The 13,203-nt window shown below is 40.7% G+C and overlaps 1 protein-coding gene across 3 annotated transcripts in view; it reads right to left on the reverse strand.

Moving 5' to 3' along the window:
- The window catches only part of LOC114068625 (catenin alpha-2), a 148,828-nt gene that overhangs the window by 112,591 nt on the left and 23,034 nt on the right, over positions 1-13,203 (reverse strand). For 2 of the 3 annotated variants that reach the window (XM_027904903.1, XM_027904902.1), the window contains exons 1-2: positions 874-942; positions 157-237 (exon numbers count right to left, since the gene is read on the reverse strand). In XM_027904903.1, the coding sequence (XP_027760704.1) occupies positions 157-237; positions 874-927 (135 nt within the window). In that variant the 5' untranslated portion in view covers positions 928-942. Of the gene's footprint in view, positions 1-156; positions 238-873; positions 943-13,203 lie in introns of those variants that run through there. The other variant, XM_027904904.1, reaches the window with a different exon arrangement.

Here is a 13,203-nt window from a genome sequence, read left to right on the forward strand (position 1 = left end):
GAAATGCTCCTCACTTTGCCTAATGTCACGTGTAAATGTAGTGCCATGTCTAAATAAGGACACTGATACTTTATACATGAGGCAAAACCAGTCCTAAGTGGAAGAGTTTATGATTTCCTTGGAAAATCAAGAAGCATTACAAAAGTCACAGCTTACCTGCCTTCGAAGGTCTCGTGTTTTCTTGGTCATCTTGTCTATGGCAATGTTGAGGGGATCCCCCTTCTCCTTCCTCCCAGTCTGTTAACAAAACCAAAATTACGGAGTTAGAAGAAAATACTCCGGATAACACACACTTTCAAAAAGAACAGTAAAGACTCATCAAAGGAAACCTGTGCATCTTTTTTCTGTTCGCTTCCATCAAGTTGTTATTTTTGTTTTTAACATGTTTATGTGAGGGAGGCGTGGAAGATTATTTAAAACAATCCTAAAGTGATAAGAACAAAGATTAAGGTGACTCACCGGAGAGTTCAGAACTTTTCTACCACTAAATTATGTGCATATATTACAGTTAATACTCCAAAAATCTGGCAAGACCTTTCACTATAAAATGAATATTAAGAGTTTCTAATCTCCATCCTGCCAGGCACCGGGAATGTTAAACATGATAATAAGCAGCAACACAGCTTGAGGACAGAAGGAAAATGGTCCCTACGCCTGTAGCAGGAATCATATTGGCAGACATTAGGTGTAGCATAAAGAAAAATTCCACTTAAAACACTTTCCTGCAGGAAGTCTCAAAGCAAAACTCCTCACGAAGATTAAAAAGGGGGGGAAAAAAGCGCTTTTTGTGGCCCGTAACCAATGGGGAAAAAATACTTTTTTTTTAGGTTCAATGACACAAAAAGCATTAAGTGACTTTGTTAGCTGTATTACCTTTCTCTTAGGAGAAAACTGCTTCTCTAAAGATTTGTCACATCTCTTACACATTGAACTCTGTTTGAAAGCTTTTCATCAAGAATCAAAATGATCCTCCATTCTCCCTGGCAGTACTCTTTCCTTCCCAAGGCTGTTTTCAAATACTCCTATTTAGAATTGTTCCTTGCATATGATTAAGAGCCATTTTTCCGTCTCCAGCTGAGCCTAATAGCAGACTTTTCTGGGAACTATTGAGAAGTCCCTTTTGGGGTGGGATGGGGATTAAACAAACCCTTTCAGCAGTGATCCCTCACATGGACTGCACAGTTATCAGCTCTACGTTGGCAAGTGGCCTCAGTTCCAGCCTTTCCTTTAAGCATTCATTCCAGAGAACGCCTGCTTGCTCTTATTGCCTGTAATTCTAATTATGACACGAGGCCAAAGCTTTTATGATCATTTAGAAATCTGCAAAAGCCCCATCCCCTTTTTCTCATTTAGAAATTCAAACACAACAATATCAAGTGCCACCAGAATTTGATACAAAACATAAATTTACCTCTTAGCTCTCTAAAAAGAATCCATTACAAATTCTGCAGTTAATCACACAAATTGACACCAGAAAGCAGAGAGAGAAAGCATTTGCTATCACACAAGAGGAGGCATCTGTGTCACCCGGTGATATTTTTATCTCACTTTTCTTGCCTTCCTCCTTTGACTGAGTTCTTCTGGTCCCCAGCTGAAGAACTTCGTCTCTGCACCCTAAGCAGTGTCAGCACAGGCTTTTGGTTTTAAACGCCCTGAATTCAGTCCCTGGTACTTTGTTCAAGGCAGCAGCTGGCACACGTGCACACAATCAAGGCCTGCTTTTCAGGCTGATTTTTCCCACTAAAGCTGAGGCTGATAAGTTTGGTACAGGAAGCCTCTCCTGGCTGTTGGAATGGGGCAGCAGGGACTGCCAGATGAGCCAGTCTCAGCCAGCTCTAGCTGGACTACAAAGATGTATTCTAAGAAAACTCAGAGACAATTCCTCCAGCTGTGCACTGGGCACTTGCTGAACCAAGTTTCCTTGGTGACATCACTGTTCTGGGATGCTTTATTTTTCCCAGTCGAATAATTCAATTTCTTTAATATTGTTTAAATTCTCCTCTTCCTTCTCATTGTTAAAGCTTTAATGGACTGTCTCAGAGAGATCCATAACCACACAAAATAAGTTAAGACATTTTTTTCTAGTCAAAGATAACCTTTGTTTGGCTTTTTCTTTTTTTTTTTTTTTTTTTTTTTTTTTTTTTTTTTTTTTTTTTTTTTTTTTTTTTTTTTTTTTTTTTTTTTTTTTTTTTTTTTTTTTTTTTTTTTAATTTTCCTTTGTAATAAAACCAGGGAATAACTTCCTAAACTGGGGAAAATTGCTGTGAATATTGACCTAAGGTAAACAATCAAAGAGTAAACACCACGATACTTAACACAGGGATTGTATTTTACAGCCCTGAAACAAAACAACTAGTTAACAATTCATCTTCACTGATCCCGTGCAGGGCAGATATATTTTGTGTTCACCACCAACATGGTGAGGTCAAGCAATGAATGCCTGGCACCCGTTTAGGGGGGTCAGAAAGTTGTCCTTGAACAGGAACTTGGGACTTCTTCCAGAGTAGTCAGCTATGGGATACAGTGACACTGTGTAAATTCAGCATTTGATCAACTGCACCATCTGGGAGCAAAGGCTCCTGGCCATGGGGAAAACAAAGTAGAAATGTTGAGACTGACCTCAAAGTTTGTCATTTCGGTTCCTAAACTGGGTGTTTTGTACTGCTCATAGGAGGAAACTCTCACTGAGGGTAGGCCCAGGGTAGCCAACAGCTCCAGAACCTCTCCCAGGCCTCTCTTCCAATTTATCCTGTAACTTTTTGAGTCTAGTTTTAAATTAACAGTGTTTAGTGAAGAAGGGCCCTTGGGGTACCTCCTATTGTGAAGCACAAAACAACTGGGAGCCCTTCCACGACCCTTAGGCCACACAGCACAGACTGCCAATGCCCATCTGGTCGGTCCCCTCTCCCCCCAGAGCAGGAAAGAGCCTGTTCCCAAATGCTCTGTGCAATTGCCCAAATCATGCCCATGTGCTGTCTGAGACGCTAAACGGGATGAACCAGCCTGTGCTGGAAAACAGGCTCCCAAACCGAGTGGATGGAGATCCAGTCGAGCTCTCTCAATGTCAATATTTTATTAGCACACAAAAACACGGGTGTAGTCTCACATTCTGCACAATTTTTTACTTATCCGTGAATTTTAGGCGTCCTTCACCTGTTCCTTATAAAATGGCTGCTGCCTTTTAATCTGTGCACAAACCCCCTTCTTCACCGTAGGATTTCAAAGAAGGAGAAATTTGTTTAGTAAATCACATTATTGAAAAATAACTAGCGTGGCATGTGATGCTACAGAGCTTCAGGGAGGTCTGTCAAACACCATCTGCTCTGTGCTGAAAATACAAGTTTATTAAAGTTGATTTATTTAAGTCCTTAAATACTCTTATATTATTGTTGCTCTGTGATAATTTTTTGGCCTTCATTCCTAGAAGAGATGGAGAGGAATTTAGTGGTTTCCTGAAAAAAAGACCATACAGCTTAGTATTGAGGCTTTTGCCGTTTCTCTGTTAATCTTTTTCCACAAAGAGGAGACAGACACTTTGGGCTAAAAAGGAAGCAAAAATTGCTGCTGGCATTGGGTTAAAAAGAGAAGGAGGAGAAATGCACAGAAGTCCTTGAATGTCAAAATATCGGAATTCAGAGTCCCTATGGACAGAATTACATCTATTCATGGTGTAATGAGAACTTTGCTACAGGAGAATATGTTAATCAAGCCCCTGATTTCTTGTGACCATTAACAGCATTTGCATAGTGCCTGCACTCGAGATATTTCCAAACAATTCTCTCAGTCTGTGTTACTTCCCTCCTAATTTCCTCAGAGCTTTTCCCTGCCTGTTTGGTTTATTCCCAGTTGCTCAGGAGGAGCCAATTCCCACGGGATCCTGCCCAGGGGCTGTGCTGCCTGCAGAGCCCCCCAGGTCAGGAGTGGGCGTTCCACTGCATCTCTGCCCCCAGTCCCTCTCTCAGATCGCATAATGTAGGACCCAGCTCCCTGAATATGATTTTCAAGCGGTTTTTAGCCCGATTTGCCACGTGGTATGAGAAGTTGTGTAGTTTTTCGACACATCCGTGTCTGGTAAGGGGAAGAAATCCAGGTGTTGATCATCCTATCACCCTAGAAAATGCCTGTAGTCACAACCAGTGTCAGTGACGTTACTTGAACACTAAAACAAAGATAGAATACAAGAACTGTCCTCTTTATATTAAGCAAAGTCTGGAAAGCTTCACAGTTAAAACTGGGAACTTCATTTAGTTAGGGAAAGAAATAAATTAACAACAAAAAGTACTTGAGGATGAGAAGAAATCTGGGCATCTGCTAGAATGATCTCTGCTATGATATAGCACTGTTTTTCCTTTTGAAATAAGACCTTTTTACTCTCCTTCCTTTTCTTTTCATGAGCTGTTCACAGTTTATCCTGTCGGAGTAAAATATAAAGCTCCCAAAATAGTTATCACAACCTTTAAGGACATTTTATATCCCATGATTTTCTTCTTACAGAACTCTTTTGGTCAGCAAAAGGTACTTAAAGGGACACTCTTTGCTAACCCTGGGGAAGATCACAGAGTCAAGGCAAGCACAGCCAGGCCAATCAGCCCAGAGACTCGGTGCCTTTTGGATGAGATACAGTCAACCTTGGAAGAAAATGCTCCAGATTGGAACTGTGTTGATAGTTCTGAATAGTTCCAGATCCCACCAATGTGGAAATCACAGAGTTTAAATTTCAGCACACGAAAGAGCTAAAATTGCTACTTCCTAAAGTATTATTCAAAAGACAGATGCTACTGTAATGAATGTCCTTATGTTGAAAAGTTAGGGTCACCTCAGAGTTGTGTGAGATGCAAACCCACAATTTGGAGCATGTCATTAAAAAATTAATAATTATAATCAATGCCAGGTGAACAAGGCTGACAGCAGTGACCTATAAAAGAAGGGGAGGGACTGCCAAGGAATACACAAGAAGTGCAGCAACTGCAGGCCTGGAACAGAACCTCACGGACAAAACCCATGTGTGACAACCACAGGAGTGATGTCAGAGGGTGTTGTTGTCCTTCCTCCGAAACGCATCATTTAGAAGCTCAGTGCTTCAATTTAACCATAATAATATGATTAATAATAATAGTGGACTGAAACTACATAAGAAGTTTTGGGAGCAGTGTTTTCCCACATTCCTCTGTTAGATATATAAGCCAAAATATCTGGAACAGCTCAGGCTCCCAGCACATTCTGGGCTGCATGTCCAAGACACTTTCACTACTGTTTCCAGCAATTCAGCCTCCAGGAGACAGGTGGAGAGATTATCTATTGATCCAAAAGCTACCAAATCTTGATATATTTTTATATTGTCCACATCCCATGGGTAGAGGGTTCCATCATTTACAGTTTATTCAGAACTTCAATATCCCAGTGTTTTATTAAGGCGTAAATTGCTGCTCAAAAATATATCCGTCCTAATATTTTATTTTAAACGCTGAACAACATCACTCTTTTAAAACTGTGCTCATGCTCAATAGCCCTTTTAAAAGTGATGAAGAGAAGCTTAGCACTAGGAGGAAGAACATTTTGAACAACAGACATCAGCGCTTTTAACCAGAAATCCAGGTTTAAACATACCAATACATATTCCCCTTCTGGCAGAGGATGATTAATTTTGGGTCGGGAAAAGGCTAAACTACACATTTCAGGAGAGGTAAGTAGAGACTAAATTTCATTGGAAGTTGAAAATCCTAGCTATTTGCTAGGGAGATGGGACAGGAAAACAAGTGTTACAAAACCTGTGTGGTTCCTGCATGGATGAGCTGAAGAGGACATGCTAAAATAAATCGAATTATGGAAAAAATTGAATGGCAGGAAGTCCCTTGGCAGCACGGCATGAACACGAATTACTGTTTTACTCAGCTCTGTATGTTTATTCTCACAAATTATTTGGGCTTTAGAATTTATTCTAAGTAACTACACTGGAGGTTTGCAATCACCTGTTCTCCAGCTTCAGCTTTGCTACAGAGACACCTCCTCTGGCATGAAAATTCAGTTCCTTTCGGCAGATTTTAATTACCTTGTGACCAGTGGATTTGGTTCCAGTGTAGCACAACTGATAACAACTGCGCAGAGAGCTGGGGAAGCCCCAAACTTGCAGTGCCAGAGAGTAAATAAAGTCAATAAAATTAAAATGGGTCATGAGCTGGACACGGTATCAGTACCTGAGGTGCCCAGATCTTACCCTTGGCCTGAATCCAGGCAAGTTTTAGATCTGTACACAATTAAGACCAAGTATGAAATGAAATAAAATAAAGAAATAATGAAAGCTGCGTCTGTGAATGGCTCAGGAAGGTATTCTTGTTATATTTTAAGTATGTTTTTTATGCAGGCCACATCAGCACAATATCTGAATGCCTTCAAGTGGAGGATGGGTGAATTAAGTGGTTTGTTCAATATCAGCCGTGTGTAGTTTCTTCTTTTCTCTTGTCCAAAGTGGCAAAACTTGTGTGTAGGGGATTGTTTCGCTCTGATGGGTTTGTGGGTATTATTTTTCTTGTTTTGCCTAATTCGCTGTTGTAACCACTTCTTGTCTTTTGGCAATAGCCAGGGATTGTCAGAAACGTTGTCAGTGAGTGCAGTTGGATTTGAAACACCAGGTAGGATTAGGGCTCGATCACACTGGTTCCCAAGTGGCAGCTGCCACTATTAATTGATATTTACCCATAATCATGCACTGGCACCTAAGTTTTCAAAAAAAAAAAGGAAAATAACTGGCTGAAGAATTTATATTTAGATGATATTAGAGGTTGCCTAAGATGGAGAACTTTTTCACTCTCGAGAACAAGGGTGACGATTTTGGGGGGTTTGGTGATCTTTTTTTTTTCACTTGTAGATGTTACACTGAATATTTCTGCATTTCTGTGTCTTTTTGAACTAGAGTTTCCAGGATCACTGTGGTGAGGACACAGTCCTGCTCTTCTACATACACTGGATTTTACAGCATTCTGAGGCACCAAAAATTCAGAAAAGGCAACTGGTGGGACTTTCCTAAGGGACAAGGCAAGCGTGACCCCCAAATCTCATTGATTTTTATTAGGTAAAACACATGCATTGTTTGGGGGGTTTTTTTTGGAAGGAGGGAGAGCCATGAAATATTAGAAATTCTTCCCCAAGGCAAGAATATCCTGCCATCACTTAAGAGTTGTGTCCTTTCATTAAACTCAGATTATAATGTAGCACCCACTGCCAGTCGAGAAAGCAGTGACAGTTTCCGGGGAAGGACCATCCCATTTAATTTCACCACTCAAAAATACTGAATCAAATCTAGTTATTTCAGCTCTTTCTATACTCAATATATAGTGACAGAGCACCCATCTGTCTTGTGTATTTGTTTTAATATGGAATACAAATCACCACATGGGATTGCTCCTCTCCATCAACAATGGAGGGGATTTTGCAGTTCCTGATGATTAATTCTTAAAAAACAACCAAGTTACATGAGATAAACTGCCTACTTAATAACTATAAAGACTGTCCAGCCCTCCTGAGGATCAGTCTGGAGACTGTGTCTTGGACAAATGATGTGTTTTGGGTGATTTTTTTTCCAGAGAATTAAAAAATACAGCGTCATAAGGGTGCCTTTTTTACAAGCTTCCACAAAAGATATTCCAGTCCTTCCAGGATGTGATTATTTTGAGGTCCTGAAAATAATTCCCTTTCTTCTCGCTGTCTAAAAGAAACACACTTCATAATTCAGGCTCAGCATTGGATTTTACAGTCTCAGGTTCTTTTCAAACTGGCAGCTTGTCCCAAGTGGGGTCTCTCAGGGACTGACATTGGGCTCAACGTTGTTTAATGTGTCCCTAAGAGACTTGGCTGATGGGATCAAGCAACACCCCGCTGAGTGTGGGGAAAGGCTGAGGGTGCTGGAGCACAGAAACACCACAACCTAACGAGGAAAACCAAAAAAAAAAAAAAAAAAAGAAAAAGGAACCCACCAGTTTAGCTGGATTTCTCTAATCTGAGCTTCCTCAACATCAGCCTCGTTTGGAACTGAGGTTTGCTGATAATGGGGGGAGAAACAAGGAAATGCAGTTGGGAGAGCCAGGGATAAAAACCTGGGCCATGTTTTCTGATACATCCTCAAGAAACCTCTGGCAGGGCATGTTTAAGTGATCTCTGGCACTGGCAATGGGATGAGTGTCAGCATGCAAGTCTACTCCTGCTCCAGGTTTCTGTCCTCATGCCCTTGAGAGCTGAGGTCAGGGAACCTTCCCCTCGCTCCTTTCTGGTTGAGGGGCTGACTTGGGAACAATATATATATTAAAATTTAAATCTGGCAGGATATTTCTTGTAACTAAAGAGCATCTTTTGCCTTTGCAATGCTTACTCAGAGGAAAACATAAGGGTTTTCATAAAAGAAACTGCCTATTTCTATTCAGAAAATGTCAGTACAGAAAATTGATGCTGTTACACTTAAATGCATGTAAAAAAATAGAATTTCTGAGGAAAGAAACGTGCATGATGTAAACTGTGATAAAAACATCAGCTTCACTGAAGCCACACTAATTTACACCAGCTGAGAATCTCCCCACTCATCATATAAATAAAATCTCGCAGATGCTTCCATTTAGAAGGTCAGAAATGTTTACTCCAGAATTCAAAATTATTCTAATTTCTTCACAGACTTCTACTTGCAAAGGGTCCAGTACAAACTCCTCATTTAACCACCAGCTGCTTTCCAGCTGCAAACTGCAATCTGCTTTTAAATGGCTCCTGATGTCTTCTCTTAATCTAAAATAACTGGAGGAAAAGCAGAGAGGATACATTTTTTCTTTCCCTTCGGATATGGAAACCTGTAGTGAAGGACTTATGTAAATGAAAAATGTTAAAATTTGCCCACTCTAATAAAAGCTTTTGAGAAAAGCCTATTCTATTAAGCGTAATAATTTTCCTAAGTCATGAAACAGTTACTAATAAAGCCTCCTATCATGCATTCTGTTCCAATTTTATCAGTTCAAAAGTTGATGCAATATGAGGCAACTAAGAGGCACAGAACTGGGTTTGATTATCAAATATCACTGAAAAACAGGATTTCAACTAGTTGGCTGCATCTGTCACTATCCAAGAGATTTCTGTATGGGATGTGTATTGGCTATTACACCTGCATTTCTTTAATTGCATCAGGCTCATCTTCCTTGGATGACCCATGAGGAAATGAGTCTTGTTTATGTCCAATCAAAAATGTGTCCGTCACTGTAGGCAACTCAATTCTTATAACAGAGAATTAAATGCTTTTTCCTATTAATTGCTACTTTCTTTTCCCCTTACCTTGCCAGTTCCCTCCAAGCCACCCAGGTAGGGGTTGGGGTTTGGTTTTTTTTGCAGGTTCTTTGTCCTCCAACCTGCTCTGAACACCTCTAATTACAGTCTACACTGCAACAACATTTGAAATTGTTGTTTGAGAGCGCTGCTGCTTTCCAGTGCTGACACCCTGTTGGCAACGCAGCCCACACAGCACCAGTGGATGTGTCAAACCTTCTGAGGGCAGGGAGATGTGTCTGGAAACAAGGGCTGCACCCCAGCATCTCCTGTGAACACCCCACCTGCAGGCAGACAGTGAGGGTGAGCTTTGACTGGGCACGTGCCACGACTTCAGCTCCTGCTTTGAATGACTGGAGACAGAGCAAAGCCTGGGAAGGAAAATAACTCAATCCTCATTACAGTAATTAAACTTTCACTTTGAGGACAGGCTTCTTCTTGGTGCCCACACGTGGGACATCACAGCCACGAGGCAACAGGGATGAAACAAAACCAAATAAAACCCCCAATAAAAGAACTTTTTTAAACTCCAACCAGACTTCCAAAAGAATGCAGGAGCAAAGGAGCAGCTCTGCCTATTTTTACAGAGCAAAGCTGGGGTCTATTCCTGTCGCTGCCTCAGATCAATGTGCTGAGTGATATCCATTCAAATTACTTGTCAGTTTAATCAGAGGAAGTAAAACACAATTACAGGGCATTAGTGTAAAAGCCAGCACAAAATAACAGAATGTCCATGTGGGGTATCTGAGCAAAAGCCTGTTGAAAATAACTCTGTGACATTTTCATCAACAGCCCTTTTTTTACAGAAAAGAAAAAAAAAAAAAAAAAACAAACCTTTGGAAATGCTATTCCAAACTAATTAGGCATAAAATAATGCTTTATTTTTACAGATTGATTAGAGTCCTTATTTCTTCTTGGAGAAATCAGAAAAAATTTCGTGGTTTTGTTCTGTTATTAGAATAAAATTAAATGCACAAAGATAAAGACCTTTACTGAAATGATAAGTGGTGCATTTACAAAGCCTCTCTGTGCTGCCTCTCAAGCCAGCAGGAGTTTTACCATTATTTCCATTGAATGATTGGAACATTCATTTTTCATGGACACTCCAAATTTCCATCGAATAGAAGATTTATTTTTGGAATCATCAAGCAGATGACTCGGATTAAGTGGGCGAAATGGGAGCAGGGAAGGGAAGGGACTCGTCCTTCTACCCCTGGAGGCAGCGGTGTGAGTTTGGGGGATTCAAAAAGGGCAAATTATTGCAAAGCTGCCCTCAGAGCCCTGCCTGGAGTGCCCAGGTGAGATAATCTGGGGTGGGCACTGGTGCCTGGAGTCCCTCTGCCCCTTTCCTGCCAATCTGCACCCCGGCTCAGCTTCAGTGCGAAAGGTGAACACGTACCCAGTCCTGAGGCATAAAGGGAATCAGCCTGAAGCCCTATATGATGCTCGAATATTAAAATAAAAAAAAAAAAAATAGGGATTAGAATAATCTCTCTGATATTTAGAACATCACTTCAGTTTTTTTTCCAAAAATACTTATCAATATATGTGTTCAGGACACAGCACATGCTGGAAAAAGCCTCCTCTTTCCAGCCCTATCTTGCTTTTCAAGATCCAAAGGGGATCTTGGGGTTTGGGCTTTACTCAGCACAGTGAATCTCCTGGGATGAGGTGACTTCCCTTTTTTCAACAGCCACAATGCACAGCCCAGGTTTAGGGACCCCTGTGGTAAAAAACTCACTTAAAATGTTCACGTTGTAACTCTGAGCCGGGAAACCCCGAGGTCTTTAATTGGATTTGGCCCTTTATCTTCTATATTCATGAGATAGGAATTAATTTGACCATCCCTGCCTGCTCTGCAAGGGGAATGGAATGAACAGCTCTGCACAGGCACGTAAATGCCTCCAAAAAGAGTTATTCCTGTGAATGTGCAGGATGACAAGTTAACTCTGTTGGTAATGATGGCACTGAAATTCCTAAGGTAAGTGCCATTGGAGCCCAAATCACAGCCAATGGAAATGGAAGAAATTATGCATATGCAACATGCCAAACCACTGCAGGGTTGCCTTTTAAATAATAATAATATTAATATTAATAATAATAATAATAATAATAATAATTTCATCTTTTTTTTTTCTTTAATTTCCTTGCTATACCTCCATCGTCTGGCACTACTAAACCCCTCCAAACACTGTTAAAGGGGTTAAAAGCAAGACAGTTCTCTTGGTAGATGGGCACAAAGACTTCCTGTAGGAAATGGAGCGTAAAAAACGTTGAGGAACGTTCAGTGAAATCCCAGCAGACTGAAACCTGTGGGTCCAGTGCAAGACCTGAAATCAATCTGAGGCAGATGCCAACTGGCGCCACCTTCATTCTGATGCTCCTGAGAGGTGCCAGAGGCAGACCAGGCACCCAAAGAACGTTAAAACTGCCCTGGATTTGGTTTGCCAGCCCCAAAGTGATTCGTGCCCTGAAAATTCATCCAGTGGGACATGCGGGCACATTTTTTGAAGGACTGGAAGTCTGTGGAGTTTAAACTCCTAAGTTATGCTGGACATGCCTTCCTTTATCAGTTATTGACTTTGGAGGTGAACCCCTGATCTGGAGTTGTGCTGGGTTATTTATTCACCGCAGATTCTCCCCTGAGGAATGGGTAATGGTTTGCAGCAAGACACACATGGTAATTTGCAAGTCTCAGTGCAAATCATGCACTACTAAAAGTTTTCCACGGACATCTGCAGCTGCTTACAATCCCTTTTTAATGACAAACGCTCAGAGAAACTAATTGCAAGTGGTAAAAGTGCTGACTGACCTCTACATCTGGTTTGCTTCTTTCCCTCTTGAAAAGCTTTGGTGGCCCAAATTAAACCTATATTTAATATACAGGGTTACCAACTATTTTAAATAGCATTATTCTAATAATTCACTAGTTTAGCCCTTCAATGACTTCAATAGTGATTTCAGTAGTAATATAAAGCAGCATTCCACACTTGCTATTCATTACTCTGTTCTTATATGCTATAACCTGTAATTCCACTGGCATTATCTACAGAATTATAATTAAATAAATGTTTCCTTTAAAAATCAACGATTTCACCAAAACAGGAACAACGATGGAGCCTCTGCTTGCTGCCCTTGGTCGTGATGAACACCAAGAAGGGAACAGCTGAATCCACAGCCCATGGGAACTAAACTCAACTTCCAATTCTCATCCTGGTTTCTAATGGACTATATTTGAGGGAGGTTTTCTTTAGTATGGCAATTAGTGTTAAGGGTGAGTCAATTCCAGGATGATCAAACACCTAAAGAAATTTAAGAAATAAAAAAAAAAAAAAAAGCAAACAACTGAAGCTCTGCAGGAGCAGCTCTGCTGCTTTCCACACCACATGATGCTTTTCATTTCAGAACCACCAAGCAAATTACCAGGAAAAAAGTTACTGTGAATAAAATGGGCTGCACTGTGTTAAGTAATTATTTCGAAAGTGTGAAATGGGTAGGAAGTATCTCATCTTAAAGTAGTGCCATGATGCATATTACCTCTCCAGGATAAAGTGAACAGTCCTTTTTTTCTTTTTCCTTTTTTTTTTTTTTTCCTCCTTTTTTCTCTTTATCTTGCAGGAGCAAGGAGAGGAATGAAAACTTTGTTTTTCTAATGATCTTGCCTGTGGGAGAGAAGTGTAAAGACCCAACCTGTGAAACTGAGCCGTGCTCCACTATTTGTGGAAGAATCTTCTGGAGTTTCCTGAGCTCTCAGGAAACCACAGAACAGTTAAGGTTGGAAAAGGCCCCTGAGATCGAGCTCAACAGTTAACCCAGCACTGCAGGCTCAGTAAATTATTAATATTATGGGGGTGATGCTCCCCATCTAAGGAATGCAGGATGGACTTGTAGCACGTCCTGCCACACTCC

This window comes from Empidonax traillii, unplaced genomic scaffold (genome assembly GCF_003031625.1).
Source record: "Empidonax traillii isolate 1590-97213 ecotype Southwest subspecies unplaced genomic scaffold, ASM303162v1 scaffold1101:size226669, whole genome shotgun sequence".
Classification (NCBI taxonomy): domain Eukaryota; kingdom Metazoa; phylum Chordata; class Aves; order Passeriformes; family Tyrannidae; genus Empidonax; species Empidonax traillii.